This window comes from Lichenostomus cassidix, chromosome 1Ab (assembly GCF_008360975.1).
Source record: "Lichenostomus cassidix isolate B80296 chromosome 1Ab, HeHo_3.0, whole genome shotgun sequence".
Lineage (NCBI taxonomy): Eukaryota > Metazoa > Chordata > Aves > Passeriformes > Meliphagidae > Lichenostomus > Lichenostomus cassidix.
In genome coordinates this window covers 4,887,848-4,899,446 of record NC_139481.1, presented here as the reverse complement: position 1 = coordinate 4,899,446, position 11,599 = coordinate 4,887,848, and the positions used below count along the sequence as shown (strand labels likewise).

The window sequence follows — 11,599 nt, the reverse complement described above, 5'->3', positions numbered from 1 at the left end:
AAACCACGGAACAGAGTGTAAGCAACTTAAAGAACTTAAAATCTTAAAAAAACTTTAAAAAAAAAATCAGTACTAGAGCTACCTGAAATGAAACTCATTACAACAGGAAAGACTGACAAATAGCAGCAGCAGAAGGAATCCTCATTTTTTTGTGGCCACATGCAAAACAGTGTTGATATTAATGCAAGAAAGTTAAACAGGGAATGAAAAGCAAACAGATTTCCAGATCAAGAAAAACTGAAACAGTTACAGCAGTTCCAAAAAAAACCGCTGAGCACTTTTTTATTACTGTGCTACAATATACAGTATATTTAAAGTACAGAAATTCAAAACCAGTAAAACTTCAAAGACCCGAGTGCATTCCCAAGGTGGAGTCCACTATTTCACAGTGTGTTTCTTGTGCCCCAATGCAGCTCACATGCCAAGCCTTCTCCAGCTGTTCCCCAGCATTTCCAGAGTAGTTAAATCCATTATTCAAACAGCACTATTTCTTCTTGAGAGCTCTCTTTCCTTCCCCCTTCTTCGGTTTTTCCTTCCCACGGAGCTTTTTCAATCGCCTCATCTCCTCCTTGAAGTCCTGATGCTCATCTCTAGATGGGGAAGAAAGGGAAAAGTTTACTCTTTTTCTTGGGATGCAGAGATATGAAAGGTTCTTTGAACTACATACTAATAAAAAAACAAAAATGAAAACATTTTTGTACCATGATGTCCATACTGAAACTTGTTGCAATGTATTCCATTCTACTGCTGACAGTATCACTGAATAATAACATGAGAGATTTCCTCTGATACTTTCAGAACTAACTGGGTTGTCCTTTTTAGCAACAAATGGTGTGCACACATGTATTATTTCAATTGCATTTATTGATCCACTTTGTTTAAATGAGCAGTAAAATATAAAAGTCAGCAAGACACAAGAATAAGAATTTCCCCCTTGTTATCCAGCTCAGCAGTGTAGGCACAGCACATTGTGCTCCTGTGTTCAGGTCATTAGCTCCAAAGGAAACAGGGCCATGCTGAGCAGTAATTACAGCACATGGCACTGCTCTCAGGTGACTTCAGGAATGAGTTATGAAGATGGCATCAGGACTGGTAGAATCTTAATAAGAGAGTAAAACAGGAAGGAGGATGAAGGGGCTGGCAGAGATAATTAATCCTCAATCATGTTCTAATACCTTCTATTAATTCATCCCTGTATTTTTTAGTGCAAAGTGATTTTCAAAAGTCATAACTGCATCCTATGTGGCCTAAGATTGCTGCACTGCTGTTTTTAAACACAGCTTCTCTAAATAGAATCAAAAAGCTTGTGATTTATTACCGGGCCCATTAGTCTATGATTCTTCATTACACATTTCTGAGCTGCAAGCCTATCCTCTACCAACTCTCTGTATAAAGAGCAGCTAGAGAAGGAGCTTAATAGGGGAAGGAGAAGAGTAAAGAATATTAGCATGACGTTGAGGCTTTCTGTGTAAACAAACAGCCATGCTAAAAGGTGTTTGCATAGCTACCTAAATCAAGAGCATCTTGGATTCAATCCTTGATGGTTAGTATTGTCATACTAGCAACAGGTAATCTGTTTTGACTATACAGGGTTTGCAGCCTCACTTCTAAGGATTTCTTTAGTGCTACCTGATTGAGGTAAAATAACTGCATTTGACTCCTGCTGATGTTCTTCAGCAATGCAATTCTTCCAGCTAGAGACTGTGGAAATTAATTTAGAAAGTAGATGAGTGGTTTGGATGAAGCTGGAATTAACTAGAGTATTTAAATCACATTTGAATTTAATTTAACTTAATTTATTTTAAAGAATAAAAAGGCCCTCTGGCCTAACAGAGACTTGCCTTCTCTTCTAGGTTTCACTTATTAGCTGTTGAATGATTGAGAAACATATGGTAAGACTGATGTTAACATCACCTCTTTGTAGCACATTCATTTGCCACATTCAGAACTGCAGAGCCATCTCTTGTTTATGAGAAAGCTTTCCTCTCTTCCCCACGAAGCCAAAGCAGGAGCTATTTCTTAGGTAACTGCTTGCCCACAACTACACTGGAGTTTTTCTCACAAAAGGTTCCAATTATGGTAAAAGTTAAACAGCTCTCCTTGCCCTCAGTGCAACAATCAAGTGCCTATTTCCATATGTAGCATTTCAGAATGAAACATTTCTCCTCCTTCCCTTGAGGAAAACAATTTTAACAAGACTCACACCCACCCCTTTCCCATCTCGCTGTTGCTCCCTCCCTGCAAGCACAGGAAGTACCTGTAGAGCCCAAAGTAGCGGAGTTTCCTCATGAGGGCATAGTAGGTGTTGTGAGGGGGGTACCAGTTGTACACCTCCTCCCGCTTGGCCAGGGGCTGCTCACTGAACAGCTTCACCACTTTCATGGATTTGGAGTCAGTTGGCCTGACAACATCTCCGAAGATCTGGGCGCTCAGCCGGGCCATCCGCAGGGCATAGCTGGAAACATTGGACATCTCCCAGGGAAGGGTGGGGAAACACAGACAGATGGACCTTCCTGCAAAAGGAAACACAGACCAGCCACGACTCTTAAAATGGCTGAATAGAACAAGCTATCCAGAATTAAAGCAAACAAAACAATGTATCATGCACTGATCACTCATTTGAGGTAGCACATTCCTTGCACAAAATCAGTCTAAACCTTGGTACATAATCTTGCATATAAAGAACATCTACACGAATTCAGCTACAATTCCCAGCCTACAGACAGCAATACCAACTATAAAAGTACCTACACTGAACCACAATTTACCATGGCTAGCATGGTTTATCAGCAGATACCACGCAGCTTGCTCAAGAGTACTTTTTAACTCCAGCCATAGGAACAATTACAGTGTAAGCTTTGCCAAAAATCGTGCCCACAGTGATACTACTGACTGCTACACGAGCACAAGGTAAGACACCACTTCAACATACAGATAAAGAAACCTGGAAGTTTTTCCTCATGAAAATTTCTCCCCTATTTAAAACATTGTTATAATACATCTAACAACAACCTATAAACAAATTATGTTTCTCTATATGAATCACACAGATCTTTCACATCTTAATTCCCTTCCCTTTATCGTCTCCATCTTTTTCTCCATTCTCTTTTCAGTCTCTCATGATACGTATTTTTTTGAGAGGAAAATAGTGATTTTCCCATGCCAGATTCTTTCTTCCAAGAAAATCCATCAGCAGCTTCCCATTCTCTTTTAGTCATCTCTCACCTAAAGATCTTTGCAAAAAAAATACCCTGAAGACAAAATCATTGTTATTAGACCACCAGACAAAATCCACTCTCTTAAAGTAGCTTGAGAAGGGTTTTCTTCTATTTTAAATTTTCTTTACTCTTTCTTTGCAGAATGGTTGTGGTAGATGAGAATATGAATCCCATAATACTGTATTTGGAATTGTATCTTGTCTGTACTTTGCTTTTTTGAATTCAGATAAATTAAGAAGGTTCGTTCAAGAGCATTACATTGAGGTTAAAGTTTAAAATTCTTGTTTTTAAAAATATTGCACAGCTGATTCCAGAAGATGAGCATAAGGAATTAAAGAGCATGGATAAGAGTATTCAGCAGGACAGTGCTAAGTCCACTTCAGTATGATTACATGGAGTCTGTTGTTTAATAACACAAATTTTAAGTATTCATAACCTCACTTACATATATCTGCCCATTGGAGGACCAGCTTTGATTCACTCCTGTTAGCAAAGCACTCCAAAGGAAGCAGGAAAAAAAATCAAGCATGAAAATAATACAAGTAGTCTGAGTGAGAGAGAATAATAGAAAAAGTAACAAAAGGGAAGGGAAAGCACCAGAGACCTTGAGCTAAAACAGCAGGCCTAGTGAGAAGACAGAGGCTCTTAAATGATTGCAGGGCAGCACTTCAACTTGAGCATCTATTACAGGGAGAAATGATCACTAAGTTTTACTAAATCATCTGTTTCAGAACAGTTGGTTCTAATTCCTACATTCTAAGAAAAACCAGCAAATTGTTCCCCAAACTGTTCATCACACGACTCTGAAAGTGTCTCTTCATCACCAGACTCAAACACACAACTTGCTTAATCTCTTCTAATTGCAGCCTTCAAATGAAAATACCTTTAGCTCCTAAATCATGAAGAGCCCGATTTTCATTTCCACATCGCTAAAGGAATCTTAACATCCCAAGCCAATGATGGAGACCTCCCAGACATTAAAGCCCATTCTAGGGTGATTCTGTGAGATGCTACCAGAGCAGTTTTGTTAGTGTCACCTTCAGCAATGATATCTTCAGGATCACCACTGGGAACTAACCAAAACCAGCGTTCAGTGACGCCGCTCCGCCTGCTCCCGGCTCCCCACTCCCACCCAACGCCAAGCTTCCCCGTCCTGGGCTAGATATTTTTATTCCCAATCCACCAGCTTGCTTCAGACCGCTTCCTCCCCACTTGGAATACTGCGGGAGAACTCTCTTTTCCCCGCATTACTTCTGGTTTCTCCACGAGCAGCGGGGGCAGACAAGGCCGCCTCGGAGGTCACCCTGCGGCAAGCGCGGCGCCGCTTCCCTGCGGGCGGGGAGCGCCGGGCCGGGCTGCGGCTGCAGGGGACACGACCCCACCCGGGGACACAGCCCCGCCCGGCACCCTGGAGCCCAGCACCCCCGGTACCCCCGCTCCTGCCCCGTTCAGCCCCGTTCGGCCCCGTTCAGCACCGCTCGGCCCGCTCACCCCGCGCTCACCCGCGGCCGGAGGAGCGGCGGCGCGCACGGGTGACGTGCGGGGCGGGGAGGGTTCTTCCTCCTGTTTCTCCTCCTCCCCGATCTGCTCCTCACCGTTGTCCTCCTTCCCCGCACCCGGTGGTTCCTCGGGTGTAGTCTCCGAGGTCATGGAATCACGGAGTCGCAGAATATCCTGAGTTGGAAGTGACCCACAAGGATGATCGCGTCCAGCTCTTTGCGCAGTGCAACCCAAAATGCAGCACAGCATGAGAGGGTCATACCCTCTTGCGTCAAGAACGTTTTCGTTCTGACTTCCTCTCTTTCTTTTTTTTGCCTCCCCTAATGTAAGCAGCTTCGGAGTCGCGCGCTTAAATCTGATATTGAAATGAGAAAAGTGGTTGTCCTCATTAAAAGCTGATGATCAGTCTACACAGACCCTTGTTCTTTGGTTTTGCCAGGGAAGGGTGGTGTGAGATGTCCACACTGATATGTCCAGTCAGCAGCCTCACACCATAAGAACATGTGTTCGTGTTAATGAAACCGGGCTGGTTTTATTCTTGGGAGAAGGCATGAGTTTACATAAAGAACGGAAAGCTGGGTGTCTTCACTCACAGCCCCAACCAGGCTGTCAACTGCAACAAATGTCAAAATCGAGTTTTACTGAAAGGTGATGAAAGGAAGAGGTTGGGAGCCACTGATGTTTGCCATTCACTGTGTCTCCAAACCACTTGGACAGATTGTTTCTGCACTCCAAATTCAGGGCACATGTCTCCTGTGCTCCTTGCCAGTCCTTAGCCTCATCACTTCTGCTTTCCTCCTGCTGCTTTTATTCAAGGATGGCTATTCATCTGCATAAACATATCTGTTCAGCGAATTTACCTGCACAATCTCAGTCTTTCAGTACATGTGGCCTTTTGATCTCTTGATACTGGTGAAGTTGGTGAGTTGGTCACTCACCTTCGTGCCCCAGACCTGGAGTGGATTGGGGTGTGTGCCCAGGAGAGCCCCTGAGGTGCAGGGATGGGTAGCTTACCTTGCTAAGCTTCCCCCAGCACCCCTTTGGCCACTGCTAATCCCATTAGACACGAGCTTTCCCAGTGCTTGATTTATGCTAATTTTTAATCAGTGCCAGAAGGTGCTAAATCAGACTCTGTGCAAACATCTGAGTAAATGACAATTATGTGATTGCATTTATATGCCAAACGTGTAATGCTATCGAAGGAGGAAATTGGGTTTGTCTGGCTCGGCCTGTTTTCTAGAAGAGCAGATTCTGCCAAGCATTGAACAAATTGTTATTCTGTCATCCTTCCTTGATTAATTTTCTGTCACCTTTTCCATGCTTGTCACAGGCAGAGCAGCCTCATGGCCTGGGCCACCTTGTCCCCTTTCTTGTCCTTTTTGAGTATTGGTGTGATCCTCTAATTTTCTTTATATTCCTGATGCAGTGCAAGGTGTCCCTGCCCATAGCAAGTCCCTTCTGGCCCAAGTCTTTCTATGATTCTGTGATTATTAAGAATTAACATTCATGGAATTTCTTTAGCCAGTCATTCAGATACTGTCATGTAAAAGTTCTGTAGATATCTTAATTTTAAAATGTTTGCTCTAGTAGATCTTGCTTACTATTTTCGTTACTGACTAATGGACTGAAAAGTGCTTCTTTTTCTTCCTTTTTTTTTTTTTCCTACAAGATAAGAAAAGTGCCTCTTCCTTAATCTTTCTAAGGAGAGAATAGAGGTTTTTAGCATTTCTGCCATTTCTGTGCTATTTTACCATTTCTAGACATACACATCAGCATTGTTGCATTCCTCATTTTACTGTCTGTAGACCCATCACTTATGCTTTTTCTGCAGTCTTCATGTTTTGTATTGACAGAACATTTTTTTCCTATATTTTTGCCTCTCCAAGTTGTTCTATGCTATGCTTTTAACTTCTGAGAGTCTCTTTCACCCTGCTGCTGAGACAAAGTTGTCCTTCAGCCAAAATTGGCCATTTTGTTAATTAAGCAATCATGACTTTATGGAGTAAGATCATAAGTATTCTCATTTACATTTCTGTCTCTATTTTTGAATCGCAATTTTCTCATCATTTCTCCCATCTTGACGGAGAAGGTCTTTCTGAAGCATCTGTGTGTGTGAGAGAGAGAATTTCCATGACTGGGACTGTCCTTTTTCCTTGTTATAACAACTGTCCTTGCTATAATCAAATTATGATTGCTGCTCCTAAGCAACCATCCACTTTTTTTCCCATGATTAATTTGTTTAAACATTATGAGTTCAAAAATACTTCTTCCATACAGACTGGAATAACTTCTGTCGTAGCAAATAAGTTTTTAGAAAGTGTAAAGAGACATGACTTCTAGCTATGGGGGCTTTTTCTTCACACAGCTTCAAACTGAGCACACTTCTGGTACATTGGAGGGATAAAAAGCCTGATTCTCTGCAGCCATCCCCACTCCATTCTACCTCTCCTCAACAGAGTTAATTGGAACAAGTTAGTGTCTCTGCATCTCTAAAATAATGAGTTTCACAGATACTGTTACCTTCTCAATCTTCAAATTTCTTTATTTATGTTAAAGGACTGGGGCAAAGTGTTTTGATAGTCCATTTTGGTAAATCATCCTGCCTGATTCAGTAATTACATCAGTTTGATCTCATTCCTCTTCATCAATGAAAATATTCTACTTGCATGTTACCCACACTCTGAAAATTGGCATATAGACCACTTGAAAACATCTTTCTCTTTCCCTCAAAGTATTGTTGCTGCCTATACCTGCAGGCTCCAGCATGGCTTTTCTGGTGTGCTGGAATTACACATACAAACAGGTCTGCATTAGTTAATTTTTTCTGCCTTTTTTTTCTCAGTTGCTTCTCCTGTCAGCCATTATTATTATTACTATTATTAAATCAAAGTAAAAATGTGCACTTGCAAGAGCCTATTTATGTCACTGTAGTTCTGTTGTTGCTGTGGTTATGAGCAGAATTGCTTGCAGAGCACCCAGCCAGGGTTAGCGTGCCAGTGAGGCAGCATACAGACACTCAGGATGGAATATCAGGGTCACATCAGTCAACAAATCAACAACTCAACACATCTGCGAATTTACAGAGGCTGAGCACGATCTGTTTTGCAATCCATGGGGCCAAAAATTCTTGCTCACCTTATCTGGGACACTTTGTCTCCCTAAATTCTGCCAGGGACTGTAAACTCAACATCCTCAGTCTGAGGTCTTCTGAGTCCAAATTAGACTTGGCATGTTAAGGGTTGATAATAACATGGAATGGAAGGATGCAGCACAGACTGACTTCAGGAATGGGTTTGTGATGAGCTGAGTTCTATGGAAAGGTTTAGATTGTCCTGAGCTTTTTGTTGCAAGCAAAGCAAAGTGTTTGGACTTGTTAGCAATTATTTGCAAGAAAATGAGTGGCAGATAGGTGAGTGAAAAAGCTGAAAAACCTAGAAGGGAGTTAAAGGAGAGTGAGTTGACATGGGGGTAGAAGACAGCATGGGCATTCTCTGTACAGGGACTGTTGTGGAGGAAAGAAATCAAGGGAGTGGAGAGACATGCATGGAACACAAGCAAAGCACCAAAAAATAAAAAAGAGGAAGAGACCTTAAGATAAAATACAATAAAGACCTTTATACAAATAGTTGGCAGTCATTTTGTCTGGAATTATATTATTTGATCAATAGTGATCTGGAATCGTTTATCTGGTTAATTCATCTTGTGTATTTAATTATAACTGAATGACAGCTTTAAGGCAAAATTTGGACAAAATACAATACTTCATCCACTGTTTGTTCTGAGAAGGCAAAGGTGTACCCAAAAAGAAAAAAATATCAGGGTGACAGTTTGCTCATTGGTTCTTGTTTATTGAAATTTAGAGGAAAGAAGAGTCTGAACTTGTATAATTTGATCTTGGAAATGAGGTATTTGAGTACCTGTATGATAAAGTGATCAACTTCACTCCTAAATTTTATTCTTAGAACTATCATGCTGTAAGATGACCTCTAGCATTTTCTTGTTATAAATGCTGACAGGGATCAGAATCATCTGAATAAGTAGAAGGACCCTCTGAGCATTTGATAAAACTGCACTGGCTACATATGTGTTTAGAAATAATTTGTTATTCATTGTGTGTTCATGATTAATTGGCAAACTTCAGTTGTATTTTGTTGCACAGCAATTCATGCTGAGCCATGGAGACATCTGCATTGCAAATCCCTCTGGAGAGAATGTGTAGTGTTAAGAGACTGACAGACTTTGGGTGGGCATTTGAAGGATATTTTGACTTTAAAGTAACTCATCAAACTAATGCCAGAGTGAAATCCACAAAGATGTCACTATTAAATACTGTTGCTCCAGCTATCTAACGCTGGGAACACTTGGGAGGGAGATGCAGCATAAGAGAAAAACAGAAATTATTTTTCAAAGCCAGTTGGCATCTTGAGTTTATTGCTTTCCCCAACAGCCAGGCTGTCAAGGCAGCCTTCCCTCCCCCTGGGGAAAGAGAGCTTTGTGCCATTTGTCTCTTGTGCAGTGCCCTCAGAGTGATGCCTGAAATGATATTGGCAGTTCTGCAGGAGAACTGTAACACATCCATTTTTAATGGAAGATGAGCTGTCTGGCAAAGCAAGCAGTGCATGAAGCTGAGCAGGCAAGGGATGGAGGATGCTGTGGATCTCCACACATTTACATGTTTGTCACTTAGACTGACTAATTTGTAGTTCAACAATATGTCAGAAGAAATGGTCAGCGATAGATTTAAATGAAGTACTTAAGACCGAAGAGAATGGATATTTCTTGGTGGTTAGATCAAGGGATTGGGAATGGGAATTGTTGAATCTTGGGGTTTTTTTGCAGCTCCATTGCTAACTCACTGGATGACCTTAAGCAAGTTAATTAACCTATCTGCCTTTTCATCCCTCTGTAAACTGGGGATAATAACGTCTGCTTCAGAATGGGTTGTGAAGAATAATTGATTCTTAGAAAATGCTTCAGCTTCCTCTTGTGAAAAACATACTGCAGAAGTGAAGTATTGTTGTTACTTTACTAACAACATGCACATAAAACTTTTAAAGGCAACAGTAACAAAGACACATCTTTTTTGGCTGGAACAGAGTATTGCAGAGGGGAGGGAAAAAATGAAAAATATTAAAATGACAGAACCAGCAAAAAGAGAAGAAATAACGGAGACATCTGGCTTGCTGCTGATAAAAGCCCTTGAAGCTTCTCTTCCATCATTCCTTGCAACACTCATCTGAAAGGACATCCACCAAGGCTTTCAAATGGGGTCAAAAAGCTGTTCACCTCTAATTCTGTTTGACCAAGTGTGAAAACAGAGTGAATAAAAATGTTCCAGCAATAGAATTTTCAGGAGCACATCAATCTCTTAAACAGAAAATCCAAGGAGATTACTTGGGTCTGTTTGAGTTCACATTTCTGTTTCTTCAAGCTGAACTCTTTCCAAGAGTTTTTGGATCTAGACCCCTTAGGTTTGTGAGCTGTTGGTTCCCTGAGTTTCATCAGACTTTGGTACTGTATATTGCTGTTGACTTTGATGGTGCATTTCAAGGGAGATTTCTCTCCATGTTTTCCTGGTTTAGGTCCCTCCTTTTCTTAGGGCCTCTTGGCCAGTGCTAAGCACATTGTTAGGTCTTTGGGAGCACTCTGGACAGTCACTCTGACTGCCTTGATTTGTAAGTCAGCAGATTTTCCAAGATCTGGCTGGACTCCCAGGTAGCCAGGCATTGCAGCAGTGCTCTTTGGAGACCTAAACATCATTGATCAAGCTTTCCCCCTCACACAGTATTTTGAAGGCAGAATCATAGGAACAGAGAATTTTTTTTTGTTTTAGTTTGGAGTTCTTCACTCCGGGTAGGTGACATGAAGCTGCTGTTAATTATGTAACCAGAGCTGCTCTCTGTTTCAGAATTTGCCAGTTTAGAGAATCATAATCAATCCTGCATGCACTTCTTAACTTCAGTTGCTTCAGCCTGTACAAACATTCTGCAGAGGCTTTTTCTGGTTCAGTTCATCCTCTCTGACCTTGCCAGTACCCAAGCTGAATAAGTTCTGCTCCCACACATTTTTTCTGGACATTTGTTCCCTTTTTCCTGAGAAAATTCAGATTTTATCTCTGTTAGTCTCTGTGAGTCTATTTCTCTTTTTTTTTTTTGTCCTTGGGAAATTTTGTTCCTCAGTCTATTTCTCTGGAAACAATCAAGAGAAGTAACTTCTTGCAGGCCAGTTTCTTTCTCATGGGCGATCAGGGGATGGTCATTGAAACTTGTCACTCCCCATGGTTTTTTGCTTAGTGATACTTACTGGAGGCATTTGCAGCAAAGGGGAATATCTGTCTTTCATGGCCCCTTAGTTCCCACTGGAATAATTTCAGATTAACAAGGTGTAATTGTGATATCACAATTCTAACGCTTGAGGTGGGGAAACGAGCTGCACAAATGGATGAACTCTGAAGAACCAGCTACTTTATTTTGATAAAAATATACTTGGTGATAATATATGAAGAGAAGTAAATGCAACACTGTTGAAGATGGCAGCATACTTGTGCATAAATACAGAGTTTATCATCCAAGATGTCAGCTGCTTTTACATCAGCACACAATATATATGTATACACCTCTTAAAAAATTATTTAAATTTATCTCCTCTGCTGGGACTTCATAGCTAAATAGGATAGATGAAGACTGAGGTCTTACTTCTGAGTCATGTTCCAAAATGAAGGAGTGCTTTCAGAGAATATAGTTTTTCTGAGCAGGTGCTATTTTTTGTTTTGCTTACTGGTTTTCTTTCCAGTTCCTTCTGTGATGATTTCTTATGATCTGTGAATTGTGATTTTTAATTAATCGTCATTCTTCTTTTGTGACCAAAAGAAGCAATGAATT

The 11,599-nt window shown here is 41.1% G+C and overlaps 1 protein-coding gene across 2 annotated transcripts; it reads right to left on the bottom strand.

The window, feature by feature from the left end:
* Positions 1-255: 255 nt before the first annotated feature.
* MRPS33 (mitochondrial ribosomal protein S33) lies at positions 256-4,850 on the bottom strand. Of its 2 annotated transcripts, none has more exons than XM_085049516.1 (3): positions 4,721-4,850; positions 2,258-2,513; positions 256-590 (listed from the first exon to the last, which is right to left on the bottom strand). In XM_085049516.1, exons 2-3 carry the CDS (start codon positions 2,470-2,472, stop codon positions 485-487), a joined length of 321 nt encoding a protein of 106 aa, XP_084905642.1. In that variant the 5' UTR covers positions 2,473-2,513; positions 4,721-4,850; the 3' UTR covers positions 256-484. The 2 variants fall into 2 exon arrangements, with proteins under 2 accessions (XP_084905642.1, XP_084905643.1); XM_085049517.1 differs by having other exon boundaries at positions 4,710-4,812.
* Between the last annotated feature and the right edge of the window lie 6,749 nt (positions 4,851-11,599).